This window comes from Lissotriton vulgaris, chromosome 11 (assembly GCF_964263255.1).
Source record: "Lissotriton vulgaris chromosome 11, aLisVul1.2, whole genome shotgun sequence".
Lineage (NCBI taxonomy): Eukaryota > Metazoa > Chordata > Amphibia > Caudata > Salamandridae > Lissotriton > Lissotriton vulgaris.
The window spans coordinates 12,032,930-12,048,808 of record NC_141699.1 but is presented as its reverse complement, the minus strand read 5'-3'; the positions used below and the strand labels follow the sequence as shown (position 1 = coordinate 12,048,808).

The 15,879-nt window shown below is 45.2% G+C and overlaps 1 protein-coding gene across 1 annotated transcript in view; it reads left to right on the top strand.

The window, feature by feature from the left end:
* MMP17 (matrix metallopeptidase 17) overlaps positions 1-6,127 on the top strand; it is a 201,134-nt gene extending 195,007 nt beyond the window's left edge. Inside the window, exons 8-10 of the mRNA XM_086944694.1 lie at positions 525-677; positions 1,967-2,224; positions 5,535-6,127. Of these exons, the coding sequence (XP_086800820.1) occupies positions 525-677; positions 1,967-2,224; positions 5,535-5,866 (743 nt within the window). The 3' untranslated portion in view covers positions 5,867-6,127. The remainder of the gene's footprint in view (positions 1-524; positions 678-1,966; positions 2,225-5,534) is intronic.
* The last annotated feature ends 9,752 nt before the right edge of the window (positions 6,128-15,879 follow it).

Sequence of the window (15,879 nt, the reverse complement as noted above, 5' to 3'; positions counted from 1 at the left end):
GTTATTAGTGCTATATCAATGGTGCCTATTTACCGACAACATCTTGTGCTTTTCACCTTATCCCTGATTGTGGAGTTGATGTTGGTGATGGCTGTTGATGGTCCTGCAGATGAGAGACATAAGTGTGGGTGGGCTACCTTTTCTCAGGGGTTTCTTCCTGGATTTTTGCAGAGCTGGTCTTTTTTTACTTAGTATCCATGATAATAGTTCTCACGTGCTGTGGTGATGTCAGCACATGTTCTTGTGAAGTTAAGCATGTTCTGTAGTCATGGTTGGCACACACTACAGTGGAGGCCAGGTCTTGTAATAGCAGCTGCATGATGGTGCTGGCTTCTCATTAACCTTCTCCTGATTCAGCCACACCTTTGGACAGTTTTTCCAGAGCTTGTTGTTGGTACTCACTGCCTCAAAGAGGCAACTTCCATCTAGAAGCATCAGTTTAATGGGCCAGGGCAGTACCTGTCCATCAGCAGCACCGCTCTGACTGTGATTGACTGACCTGTGGTTTCCACCTCTTCCTTTAGGCAGGTACTTTTGGCGATTGACGCGTAACAAGCACCTAGTGTCACTACAGCCGGCACAGATCCACCGCTTCTGGAGGGGTCTGCCCCCCAACATGGACAGCGTGGATGCTGTCTACGAGAGGACCACCGACCACAAGATTATCTTCTTCAAAGGTGAGGTTTTCTTTCCGCCCTTGGGTTTTCACCCTGCCAGCTTGGACTGGGAATCAGTACCCTCTCTGACAAGACCACCCCATGGCACCTGGCCAAGTCATGGACCTCCATAGTTCACCAACAAGGAACCAGCGATATCTGTGGTTGGTTGATGAACGCATGAGGCGAGCCTTCTGATAGGTGGTTGTGTGAGTAGGCATAGCCCTTCCCAGTACTATTGCATTTCTACAGTCGTATGCCAGAATATCATGGCAAAAATATCACCTTTTTGGCTGTGGGTTTTCTAAAAATTAACCCTAATGGGAGTATTTGCAGGAATGATGTTTAGGACACAATATTTCAGACAGGTGGTAATGTGGTCATGATTTTCTGGTACCATACCATGATGGCCGCAGCCACCCCTGCCTCTATCTACATATCTGATAAGAGACAGCTTGTCCAAAGGGCCATTTGACCCTCCTCACATCGCACTGACCCTGTCATTTCCAAAAACTCACTTACAGGTTGTACTTTTTTAGTGGATTAAACATTTTTCACTGTTCTAATAGGGAATGCGCCGGTCACATCCTTGTTTTAATTTTCGCATTCACCAGTCAAGGCACGATTGGTGCATGTACAGCACTTCATGTTAGGAAACGCAACTCATTTTCAGTTCAGTAAATAGGGTTATAGGTGCTACTGGTATTGCTCAGGATCACACTGTCCAGTGCCTGGGCTTGGAAGTCTCACCTCAATCCATGCTAGTTCTATCCATAACCACTGGGCCAAAAACATTGCCAAGGCCATCCCTGGGTATTTTGGTCCCCTAGCTGAGCTGTGCTGTTTACACAATACCTTCTTAGAGACTCACGTAGCTACATCGGTGTTCATCGATGGCCCCCGCAGGAGGCGCCATAGTTGACTGCCTCTGTCTCTAGATAGAGACGTCTATGGCCTCTCGGCTTGTGGCCATGGCCTTCTGGATAACTAATCTGAGCATTCTATCAAAATATTTTGTTTTTGACATCAACCTGCAATGATATTGACACCACAATATTGACTACTAACATATTGTTAATGTAGGAGTTAAGATAGTCAATTTATAATGCCTAGTATGTTTAAGATTTTCTGTTAGTCGGGATTTCTAGAGTCAGTCTATGTGCAGGTCGATTTTATTGACCTCACTTTTTTGACGTACAACCGCCAGCTTTCGGATCCAGTCTGCTTTCTGTTTCTGAAGACTTCGACCTACTCATGGTTGTTCCTAATTCCCTGTTCTTTCTTCTTTCTTTCTTGGCTCCCTCCACCAGGAGACCGGTACTGGTTATTTAAGGACAACAATGTGGAAGAAGGCTTCCCTCGCCAGATCACAGACTTCGGCTTGCCCCTCGGTGGAATTGATGCAGCTTTTTCTTGGGCCCACAACGACAAGACCTACTTTTTCAAGGACCACCTTTATTGGTGCTTTGATGACCACGATCGTAGGATGGACCCGGGGTATCCTGCTGAGAATACGCTGTGGAAGGGCATCCCGGGCACCTTGGATGACGCCATGAGGTGGGCAGATGGTGAGTAGCGTTTCGCTGAGATCACAACTGTAACTTAGATGTCACCAGCTCATTGCCCAAGCACTTTCATGGGCATAATAGCTGAAAGAAGATGCAACACCTTACAAATTCAACATTTAGGTCACTGTGATCTGTTGTGACCCAGAGGAAATGTACAAAATCTTTGGTGGATCTTCGTTCAGTGATGCTCCAAAGAGAAGCCAGAAATGCATGCTTTACTCCAAGTATGTCTATTCACACTCTACAATAACAGATTGAGTTTCAAACATTATCAAAGCTATGACAAACACAAGATAGAGGAAAAACTCCAGCATACAACACACCAAAAAAAGAGATACTCCCTTTATAACAATATTTCATCATACAGAAGCTTGCTGCCATGCAACGGAAGCCTTGACCCTAGATTCCAGGCTTTGGGTTAAGACTGCAGAGTTTATCAATGAGAGGTGCCAACAAATGTATAGCTACAGAAGTTGCAGTTTGCATTTGTGTGTAGCTGCTAGCGAGTGTGTATTCGCAAAGCTAACATAACTAGGAGTTCTAGAGGTGCTCAAACACTTAGGAATACTCCTTGAACCGTGCAGTTAGTAGGTGTAGTAATGATGCAGATAATTTCTGTTGGGCTCTATCGTCACAGTGCCATTGGATGGGATGGTGTGCTTGATCTTTAAGCTTCTATTAATCTACTTAGCTGGCAGTGCTACACCCGGCAAGTTGAAGGTGGGATAACCACAGGTTTGCCCTAGCAACAGGAGAGGGCCTTTTGATAGATTGATAGATGTCTTGGCCAGTAGCCAGGCTGCCAGGTAGGATTTGCAAGGGAGAAGTCAAAAGACTCCTTGGATCTGAATGTTCCTAGAGTTGGTCCAAGAGATTGGGTTGGGGAGCTTCAGGAGAAGTAAGTTGACTTTAACGTTGGTGCTCTGTACTCTTTGCAGTGCATGCCTTGGTAAGAGCATGTATGGAAATAGTCATCTCAGTATGGCAGAGGCTACAGGAGTAGTGTAAGAGCCGGTCGTATAGGCAATCGGTGCAGCATGAGCTGCTTTCGAGTACTTATTTCCCGAGTGCACCTGATCTTCCAATTTACTTTGATGGATGGAGGGGCCCTGGACCTCTTTGTGCCTTGGCACCTTGGAATTCAGGAGGAGGGCAGTAGCTGAGTAGACAAACTGGCTCATTGCAGCAGGGACCCAAATCAGTGGGAGAGTTTGGGTACCAGGCAGTTCCCTTCTTTAGTCTTTGGTAGGTGCTGACCACTAGTCCTCATGATCTAGCAGGTGACCGGTATAGATAGGATCTTGAACTTTCACCACCCAGTTGTCTATGGGTTCCTGGGAAAGGCAAAGAGTGGGTGTCACAGACCCTATACGATCCAATAAGTTTAATGTCCTTCATGTTCCCCAAGGCCAAGGATGTGCTCCACCCTTAAGATGCGACACGGACTAAAACTTTGGGTAGGTCTCGACAAAGCATGATCAATAATATAGTGCATCCAGGTGTCATTGTGTTCCATCCCCTCTACACCCCGAATAAAGAGAGCCGGGCTGGTACGGGTGACATTCGTGGAACACATCCATCCAACATCTACCCCAATCCTGCCCCTATTTAGTAAAAAGAAGAAGACCCCTCTTCTTAAAAGAACACAATGGGAAACTTCCTTTACCCCGCAGTCTCAACAACGACCAGCCTTTAAAACCCAGTCACTACCCCAACTGCGACGTTTCCACGCACTCCTTTAACCCGCAAGTAATTACAACGACTTGCTTTAGGGGGCACGTTGTTGGATTGGCGTTGGATTTTCATGTCCAAACCTCCCCTATGGTTGTGTAGACTAGAGTTGGAATAGAAGTTGATACAATACCAAAGTCCAGTACCCCCTAAAGCAAGTTGTTCTAACGGCTTGTGTGGTAAAGTAACAAGTGGTAATGTCGCAGTCTGGGTAGTGACTGCGTTGTAAAGGCATGCAAGATAAATGCATGCAGGGTTCCGTCATACAACCAAACACTGCAGCAGAAGTCACTTCAACTCCCAAAAATCAACTACTTCTCCATTCACCTGTTGACTGTATCTTTGTCTTTGACCCTGTACAGTGCTTTTTGGCTATGTTGGTGATATATAAATACCACATATATTTAGAAAGACCATAGTTTTTGTCTAAAATCCCTAGAAAGGAAGAGATGAATCCTCTGTATAAATTCCCCTGGTCAAAATTCCACCCACTCAACCTACATAAGTATTTTGGCACACTAAGAAATGTTTTATGTCTTGACATGTCACATAACATGACACTGCGGAGTGTATGTAGTCGTCTGAGAAGAAGATGGTTGTTCATGCAGTTCCGAGACTGACATAAAATCAGACATGTAGAAGTAGACTGGTTATTCAGAGGTGCTGCGCTTTTGGGGCAAGCTGCACTGTACACACTCACCGTCAGGTTAGAAAACTCTCACTTGTTCAACACCACTGAGCTACACTCTGTGTTATGGTCCTTTTACCCCTAGGGGTGGCAGGGGGTAATAAAGGTTTACTCTACAAGGGATTTAGAGGTTATTGTTCCTCTGGCTCTGGTTCTGAATCAGTCCATTGGCATAAACTGAGTAGAAGCTCAGTCCAGGTGTGTTACACGTCACATGGTGCCTCAACCACAAGCTGTGGCCACTTACAGCTAGTGGCATTGCGAGGGTGCAGGCTATCAATGCAGACAAATTGCACCCGGTGGCCAACTCTGGCCCGAACATGGACATCGTGTGTGGGTACCGAAATGGCTGGTGTTTCTGGAGCTCTACCTAATGTGAGTCTTGCATAACACAGATCTGTAGGACAGAGGAAGGTAGACATGTCCCATTTTGCTGAAAGCGAGGCATTGCCCAATAACCCCCAACAGGACATTGTGGTCCAAGTCAGTTCCATCAGGATACTGATATCAAAGGCTAAAAAGAACAATCAGGCTGTCGATACAGTCACCTTTCTCACCTGCCGTTGCAATAGTCATAGTGCAATAGTAAAGACAGAGGGCCTGATTAGATCTTGGCAGAGGGGAATCTTCAGTCACAAACGTGACGTAGATCCCGTCCGCTGTATTACGATCCCATTATATTCTATGCCGTTTGCGCCGGAGTATTCCATCCACCGAGATCTAAATAAGGTCCGGAGCCTGGAAGCAAGACAGCACAAGAAGGTTTAACAGGCATTTTGGGTCCACAAATGACACACACCACATCTCCTAGAAACTACCACTTGAAAGTGGTGAATAATTTTTAACAGTAGTTCATAACAAATAATGTATTCAATCCTTTATGTCTTTTAGGGGCAACCTACTTCTTCAGAGGCAAGGAGTACTGGAAAGTGGTGGACAGCAGCATTGAGGTGGAGCTAGGTTACCCAAAATCCATCGCCAGGGACTGGCTGATGTGTGGTGATATGCTGTCAGATGCGCCGGAGTCTGAGAACAACAGAGTTGGGGCACGGAGCCGACAGGGGCCACATGAGCAGAGTCGATCTGAAAATGCCTACGAGGTCTGCTCTTGCACTTCGTCCACGTCGTCACTGCGACCGCAGGAATGGTGGCTACCTGGGCCCGCAAGCTTCGCTCTGGTTGTGGGCCTGTGGATAGCAGTGCTACGGACAAGGTCCCTATGACATATGTTGGGACCCTAAGGCATTCACTGTGGCTTCGAACACTCTGGGGCCAAATCCAGCTACTCACACCACAAGACGACGCCACCGCAGGTCTTTCCCAAGGACTCCGAAGGGAAGCATTAGAGATTCTCCATGAGAATTAGACTGCACTACAGGGGTTTTATTTCTTTGGGGGGGAGCGAGTTGTTCTGTTTAATTTTGTTTTTTTGTTATAGATATAAATATGTGAGCTCTCTGTGATTCCTCACAGGCACTTGTAAAATAAAGGGCACATTATATGTAAGACTGGATTGGTCTGTTACAATTTACCACCAACTATTACACACTAAGGACCAGATTCACAAAGGTCAATTTTCACTTTTGTGTAAGTTAACCATTTTGTTTGCTATTCACAAACTATGAGTTACTTTTACATTTGCGATGCTGTCAGGACGTAGAACTGCGCACATAAAAAGATAGCCTGTCCTATCTTTTTTGTGTGTCGAGTTCTCTGCCCAAATGCGGGCTCTTTGCTGTCATAAACTTTCTATTAACTGATCGTTTGTGAATAGCAAACAAAATGTAAACGTTCGTAAAATTGTAAGATTACCTTTGTGAATCAGGCCCAAAGGAGCGACAGCAGTTCCTACTTCTCCTCAGGGGACAGTACCTGAATACTGTGGTTGAAATATTGTCATGGCTTAAACATTGACTATCAAAATGTCTTGGAAGTAAGTATATAGGTAGTTATAGGTTTACTCAGTATATGCACCATGACTATATATCGTTGATGCAGGTCTCTGTAGAGTTAAGAATAATACATCTATGCCTGCCTATTTATGCTTACCTTTCTGATATTTTGGATGTCGATATTTTGAGCAAAATATTTTTGTAGGCGGATATTTCTGTCCACAATATTCTGACACAACTTCTACAGTTCAGGGGTGGCGTTCTAAAAAAAGTTGGGGAGCTCATAGCTTTAGCCTTTTTCAGGTAAACTTTCTACAGAACGTAAAGAAAGCGCAGTGAGAGTAAGAGATACAAATGTGATAAGGTTTTGACACTGTTGCGGGGTAGTGAATACAGCGTGAGGTTGCACCAATGTTTGCACCTCAGAGTGCAGAGAAGGGTGAGTGGAGCTCAGGGATAGAAACCCACCGGAGTGGAGTCAATGATATGGAAGAAACTCTGCCATCCGTGTAAGAGTCACAGATTACCCAGGTCACCTGGGTCCAGGTTCAGCGAATAATACTGAGCTGTTGGGAGTGCGCTCACCTCAACAGCCAGAAGAGGCGCTCTGCAGATATTGAAATTAATTATAAGATGGAGCAAGGGCGCCAGTTGAGGGGTTAACAGAGCATTGAGTCAATGCATTGTAAAGAAAGGAATTCTGGGACAGGCTGAACTCAACTACACTGGGACAGAATACACCAAAACTGGGAGAGGGAATACACCGACACTGGGACAGTGAATACACCAACACTGGGATAGAATACACCGACACTGGGACAGTGAATACACCAACACTGGGATAGAATACACCGACACTGGGACAGTGAATACACTGACTCTAGGATAGACTACAATAAAACTGGGACAGGAAATACACCGACACTGGGACAGTGAATACACCGACACTGGGATAGAATACACCGACACTGGGACAGTGAATACAACGACACTGGGATAGACTACAATAAAACTGGGACAGGAAATACACTGACTCTGAGACAAGAAACACATGGACAGAATATAATAATACTGAGACAGGGAATACACCGACACTTGGACAGAATACACTTGTACCGGGACTGGGAATACACTGACACTGAGACAGAATACGTCGACACTGAGAGAGAATATACCTAAAATGAGTCAGAAAACAATTACACTGGAAAAGGGAATACACCAACACTAGGACAGAATACAATGAAACTGAGACAGGGAATACACAATCACTGAGACTGGGTATACACCAACACTAGGACAGAATACACTGGCACTGGGACAGGAAACACATGGACAGAATATAATAACACTGAGACAGGGAACGCACTGACAATGAGATAAGAACACACCGACACTGACACAGAGACAAGGAATACATTGACCCTGGGACTGAATACACCGACACTGAGACATAATACAATAACAATGAGATAGGGAATACACTGACACTGATACAGGGAATACACCGACACTGGTACAGAATACACTGACACTGGGACAGACAGAATACACCGTCACTGAGACAGGGAATACACCGACACTGGGACAGAATACACTGACACTTGTACAGAATACACCAACACTGGGACAGGGAATACACTGACCCTTGGACAGGGAAATCACCAACACTCCAGTTTTCAGAAGGGGCACAGCTCCGAATCGGCCCTCTCTCATGTTATGGACGACATTCTAAAAATGCTCGATCAAAACGAATCCTGCCTCTTGATTCTCCTTGACCTTTCCTCTGCTTTCGACACGGGCAATCATGACAACCTCCTATCCATTCTGCAAAACAGGATGGGTTTTTGTGATCAGGTGCTACAATGGTTCTCGTCCTTCCTCCACCACAGATCTCAAAGAGTCAAAGCAAATCACTCTCTCTCCCAGCCCTCTCCAGTTCTCATGGGGGTCCCCCAAGGATCTGCATTATCTCCTATCCTCCTCAACCTTTTCCTGGAACCGTTGGCAAACTCACTAACTCCACGTGTATTCTTTTCCACATGTATGCCGACGACACGCAACTCTATTTGAAAACCTCATCCCCGGAAAACTTCATCTAACTCAACACGACCCTAACGTATACTCAAAACTTGTTCACTGAGAACCATCTCCTGCTCAAAACCTCAAATAAAGGAATTCCTGCTCATCTCCCCCTGAACCACATCCCCATGGTAGACCTCTGGATGAGTTACCTCATTGCTTTCAACTGCACTCCTCTCATCGTCGACTCAACCATGACACTGGTATAGAATACACTGAGATATGGAATACACTGACACTGGGATAAAATACAGTGAGATATGGAATAAACTGACAACAGGATAGGATACACTAAGACAGGGAATACCCTGACACTAGGATAGAATACATTGAGAGATATGGAATACACTGAGACATGGAATACACTGAGATATGGAATCCACTGACACTGGTATAGAATACGCTGAGATATGGAATCCACTGACACTGGTATAGAATACACTGATATATGGAATCCACTGACACTGGGATAGAATACACTGAGATATGGAATACACTGAGACATGGAATACACTGAGACATGGAATACACTGAGATATGGATTTCTATTTTTTTTCCATTATTATAAGCATACTTTGGACATTATACATTTACAACTTCACATTTCTTTGCTTCATGTCAATTTATACATACATACACAATACATTTCCATAGATAATCTCGCATCCTCAGTTACCACTCCATTGAAGACATGAATTCATCAGTTCCTTTCCTCAGCTATGATGTATCCCCAGTCCCTCCTTCCATCTCTTTATGGGCTCCCAGATTCTCAAACCTAGGATCCTTCCTCTCCTGCCTTTTCTAGAATAAATATTCTTCTCCATATTATATGCAGCCAGCAGGTTAGCCAGCCAGACTTGCATTACCGGCGGGTTCTTGTCTAACCACGCCCTAGCTATGGTTAGTCTGTACACTGCCATGGCAACAAACAAAAATTCCCGATACCCCCCAATCTCATCCGGGCCTACCCCTAGAAGAATCCAAGATGGAGTAAGTGCTATTTGGAGCCCCAGTGACCTCATAAAAAACCCTCTATGTCCCTAACCAGTGTATGCAATTGGGGGCAGATAGCAAATATATGCACACTGTCAGCCTCCAAGGAGTTACAGCGGGGACAGTTAATCCCTGCAGTACCACCCCACTTTGCTATCCTAGCAGGAGTAAAATATAGCGAATATAATGTTTTGTAGTGTTGGGATTGCAAGGGGGATGAACAAAGTATTGTACGCCCTAAATCCAGTGATTCTTGAAACCTCGCCGTTTCCCCACCCAATTTCCCCACCCATTTGTTACTGTGTTTTTCCAAGTCATCAGTTTTTTCCTCTACCAGGTTTGCGTAAAAAGACCGGATTGTGCGGTCCCCCATAAACCTTATTTTCTCAAAAATCTCGTTCTTACCAAAACCCACTGGCCCTCCCACTTGTTATTTAGAAAACTCCGAATCTGGAGATACTTAAAGAAACCTCTATTATCAATACCATATGCATTTCTTATGTCTGCAAACTGTAAAATTCCCTCAGAGTTGAGTAGGTCACCAATTTGTTGAATCCCCCTTGCCGCCCATTCTGACATTGTTTGATCTGCAAATACTGCTGCAGGAAATGATCTAATATTATACAACCCAACATATCTGTTATGTCTCCCCATTCTAGACTTCTTTAAAAAAGCATTCCAGATTTTTACAGCAGCCTCAATTGTCTTGAACCTTGTTCTCTTGAAGTACCCAAAATCATTGCAGTTTAAAAAACAATTGCCAACCTCCGCCCCACATACTGCCGCATAAACCTCTGTTAAGAAATTGCTAACCCTTTGATCAAGGTTGGCCCCTCCTATCAGCCCCTGCATATATTGCAGAGCTGCTGCCATGTAATAGAGTCTGAACCCTGGGGCTCCCCACCCACCCCTCTCTCGTGGGAGTGAGATAAACCTGTAAGCCCTGCGAGTCTTACCCTGTGCCCAGATAAATCTATTGCACATTGCCTCCAACGCATTAAACCAGCTGGCTTCAAAAAACAGGGGGATGGACCTAAATAAATAGAGAAACTTGGGGAGGATCACCATTTTAATAACATTAGTGGAACCCACCAGCGACAGATGTAAGTTATTCATCCTCTCCAAATCTGCCTTTACCCGTGATATTAACCCCTTCAGCGCTGCGCGAATTCCGCTGCGGTGCTGAAGGTTCTAAAGAACAAATGGAACCATGACGGAATGGTTCCGTCATAAGCACAGGCCAACCGACGCTCATGACGGAACCATTCCGTCATGAGCATGGAAGGGGAGGGGCCATGTCTAAGCTTGCTGATATCGCCACTCCCAAGTATATCGCCGACCCCACAAGTCTGGGATCGTTACAGGTGGAGTAGGCGTTTTCCACTATTTGGGTCTTAGAGTTATTCAGACTATACCCCACAATCTGTCCAAAACATTCAGCCTCTACTTCCACCGCCCTGATCGCGACTGTGGGATTGGGTGTCAAAATGGCCACATCATCTGCGTATGCCAGCGTTTTTATCAAACAACCTTTTATATTCATAGCTGGAATCTCTAGGTTTCCTTCTAATCTGCGTAGATACGGGTCAAGATATACCGCAAATAACAGGGGAGATGATGGGCACCCCTGCCTGGCCCCTCTGTAGATGTTAACTGCTGCCGAGTGTCCCCTGTTTACCCTGAGATATGGAATACACTGACAATGGGATAGCTGGCATAGCATAGCAACTAAAGATGGCTTCACACAAAGGTGTTTTTGGCAAAAATGTTCAAAGCAGCCACACAATACAGGAGTCCTGGACTAGAAGAGGCTTTCATGAAGGGGTCTGGCAGCCCACCCAGCTCTAAAAGAAACCCTGCGGCCTTCGGACTATTGGGAAATACCAGAGTGGAAGACAGGCCAGCCCTGCACTGAACACAATGACAGGTGAGACAAGAGAGGGGAGAGAGTGAGAGACAAGCATGCTCTAGAGAGACAGCTGAGTGAGAGAGAGCGGAGAAAGAGAGAAAGAGTGTAGATGTATACAAAAGGTGAAGGAAAGTGCTGAATGTGAGAGCGAAAGGGATCCTAGAGAAAAGAGAGCGAAGATGAGAGAGAGAGTGAGATAAGAGAGAGGCAGAGAGGGAAAGATGTTACAAGCAGACAGGTGGGAAAAAGAGATAGAGAGAAAGCAATAGAGGAAGAGACTGTAAGCAGACAGGTGGGAAAAGAGACAGAGAGAAAGCAATAGAGGAAGAGACTGTAAGCAGACAGGGGGGGAAAGAGACAGAGAGAAAGCAATAGAGGAAGAGACTGTAAGCAGACAGGTGGGAAAAGAGACAGAGAGAAAGCAATAGAGGAAGAGACTGTAAGCAGGCAGGTGGGAAAAGAGATAGAGAGAAAGCAATAGAGGAAGAGACTGTAAGCAGACAGGTGGGAACAGAGACAGAGAGAAAGCAATAGAGGAAGAGACTGTAAGCAGACAGGTGGGAAAAGAGATAGAGAGAAAGCAGTAGAGGAAGAGACTGTAAGCAGACAGGTGGGAAAAGAGACAGAGAGAAAGCAATAGAGGAAGAGACTGTAAGCAGACAGGTGGGAAAAGAGACAGAGAGAAAGCAATAGAGGAAGAGACTGTAAGCAGACAGGTGGGAAAAGAGACAGAGAGAAAGCAATAGAGGAAGAGACTGTAAGCAGACAGGTGGGAAAAGAGACAGAGAGAAAGCAATAGAGGAAGAGACTGTAAGCAGACAGGTGGGAAAAGAGACAGAGAGAAAGCAATAGAGGAAGAGACTGTAAGCAGACAGGTGGGAAAGAGACAGAGAGAAAGCAATAGAGGAAGAGACTGTAAGCAGACAGGTGGGAAAAGAGACAGAGAGAAAGCAATAGAGGAAGAGACTGTAAGCAGACAGGTGGGAAAAGAGACAGAGAGAAAGCAATAGAGGAAGAGACTGTAAGCAGACAGGTGGGAAAAGAGACAGAGAGAAAGCAATAGAGGAAGAGACTGTAAGCAGACAGGTGGGAAGAGAGACAGAGAGAAAGCAATAGAGGAAGAGACTGTAAGCAGACAGGTGGGAAGAGAGACAGAGAGAAAGCAATAGAGGAAGAGACTGTAAGCAGACAGGTGGGAATAGAGACAGAGAGAAAGCAATAGAGGAAGAGACTGTAAGCAGACAGGTGGGAAAAGAGACAGAGAGAAAGCAATAGAGGAAGAGACTGTAAGCAGACAGGTGGGAAAAGAGACAGAGAGAAAGCAATAGAGGAAGAGACTGTAAGCAGACAGGTGGGAATAGAGACAGAGAGAAAGCAATAGAGGAAGAGACTGTAAGCAGACAGGTGGGAAAAGGAGCATAAAGAGAAAGCAATAGAGGAAGAGACTGTAAGCAGACAGGTGGGAAGAGGAGATAGAGAGAAAGCAATAGAGGAAGAGACTGTAAGCAGACAGGTGGGAAGAGGAGATAGAGAGAAAGCAATAGAGGAAGAGACTGTAAGCAGACAGGTGGGAAAAGGAGCATAAAGAGAATGGGGGAGGGTGAAAAGCAGAATCAAGGGGCAGAAGACAGTAAGAGAACACAACAGCTTGACCACTGTGTGTGAGAGACAGAGAAACGTTACAGCGAGACTGCTAGTTGTTAATAAAGAATAATTTCCTAAAGAAAGGAAATGTGCACAAGTTCAAGGTACAGTTGTGGATATTTATTTGTAAGCTCGAGCTGAGAGTCACAGAATGAGCGGCTACCAAGGAATTCTGTCTTTGAAAACAGTCTCGCACGACTTATACATTCCTTATTACATAGGTCAATATTACACAAGCTGACTCATCACAAAACCAAATAGTGCGTGCAAGTTTCAGGCTTATCTGCACAAACATGTGCAACGCGGGACATCAGTTAAGGCACCTGCTCAAAAGTGCACACGAGTCACACACAGATCACACGAGTCACACACAGATAACAGCAGAACGAGAGATAAAGTTTTCCAAGAAACTCGAGGACAAGCAAGGGTGTACATTGTGAGAAGTTAGCCTGGCATATGATGTCCACTAGTTCTAGTGGGCACCCTGCACCAGTCTAATCGACCCTTATTGATGGTGGTTTTAAAGTCAACCTTATAGAAAGCTATCCTAGTGGTAGCATGAACCAGCAGTCTTCAGGCTAAGACTTCAGTAGGCGAGATAAGCAAGTTGTTTTTACCATATATAATCCCTTTAATACCAAATGAAAGTACACCACACCAGGGGCCTCATTTATGAGAAATGACGCATCGTTGCGTGAAAGCAGCGATGCGTCACTTCTCAGTGCGCACTCCTTGCGACATTCCTGATGCGTCATATTTAATGTATGACGCATCATGTCGCAAGGAGTTACAGATACGTCAGTATTTCTGACGTATCTGTAAGCGCAAAAGTGACGCATTGCTGGAGTGTGTCACAAAAGTGACGCAAGTCCAGTAATGTGTTCTTTCACATGGGGCAAGCACCATGTGAAAGGGTCTGCGTCAGTCTTACGCCTGCTGTGAGGCAGGCGCAAGATTTTGACGCAACGGCGTCTTAAAAGTGACGCAGTGAAATCTCATAGATTTCACTGCGTCACTTCTACGACCCTTCCTTGCGTCAATACGCCCCCCTTGCATACATTATACCTGGCACAGGTATAATGTGGCGCAGGGGGTCCGTTTTAATGATTTTCTTAATGACCATGGTCTTACTTTAGCAATGGCACTCTGTGACCCTTCAAAGGGCTTTGTCACCCCAACTTTTAAAGGGCATGGAAAGGGGACTTTTATCGACTATATGTTGTTAACCATGCCCATGCAGGTCTTTGTGCATTCATTTTCTATAGGTAATAACGCATTCAGTGACCATAACCCACTCACCATACATCTAAGGGGGCCCGGGGTGGCTAGTGTAAGTCGCAACTTGGCCAGGGGTAGGGTAACAGCAGCGGATGGTAGACGCCGCCTAAAATGGTCTATGTGCACCCCGGACCTCATATATCAGAACATCAAAAATACCTGCAGTGATATAATCATTAGATGCACACAGGATGACTCTGCTCCAACTCAGGTGCTGTCTGATTTTCAGAGCTTAACAGACAAAATAGCTATTTTAATGACAGAACCATTAAAGAGTAGAGGGAGGGAGGGCCCAAGGTGGTTCAACAAGGAATGCTCTAAAGCTGCTCGTGACCTTAGAGCTGCTTTGTTGGTAATACCAAGAAACAAGGAATTAGTCCAGAGGTCACGTAAAGAGTACAAATCAGTCATTGCCTCACGGAAGGAGGTATTGAAGAATGAGGCTTGGGCTGAGATCCTGGAACCACAAACACTGAAAAATAGCGCTAGATTTTGGGCGGTGCTTAAGAAACCCTTCCTGGTGCAAGATTCGGGTGAGGGGTTAGAATGTGTTATAACAAAAGATGAATGGGTTGCACATTTTAAACAATTGTATGGGGGTAGTGAGATCAACGCTGTACTTTCTGAATGTACCAAAAGGGGCCCATGCCTTAATGTTAGTATAGGAGACGTTTTAGTGGGGATAGAGGGACTCACAGCGGGAAAATCACCAGGCCCCGATGGGATACCCCCGGATCTCTTCAAATCTGATCCTAATTTCTGGGCCCCGATTATTGTGGCGGTTATTAACGCAGCCGCGAGAATCGGATGTCCACTATCCTGGGGGCTCTCCACTATCGTGCCTATATTTAAAAAAGGGGATAGGGATAGCCCCCTCTGTTACAGGCCTATCTCCCTAATTAACTCCATGGCGAAACTAGTGGGGAGAATTGTACTGCGGCGTCACTCTGAGTGGACACGGGACAACAACATCATGTCTATTACTCAATATCGTTTTTGTAATGGCCGCTCGACCACAACACAATGTTTAAATCTCTTCTTAATACTCAGCAAATATACTATTGCACAAAAGGGTACAGTCCACCTGACCTTCATGGACCTATCCTCAGCTTTGACTGTGTGAACAGGGGGAAGCTGTGGGGGTCCATGAGGGATAAGGGAGTAGACAACGGTATTATAAACTTTTTGGTTGACCTCCATAGTAACACAAGTGCAAATATAAGGTATTGCCAAGACCTGTCCGTAACTGATGATTTTAGAACAGGGAAGGGGGTGCGGCAAGGCTGCATATTAGCTCCATTCCTTTTTAATTTGTACATAAACGAGCTGGATGGCGTTTTACAGGAGGTGAAAGCAGATAGTCCGAGAGTGGGGAAAAGAAGTATTCCTGTCTTGTTATACGCAGATGATGTGGTGTTGTTAGCAAGAACTGAAAAAGGCC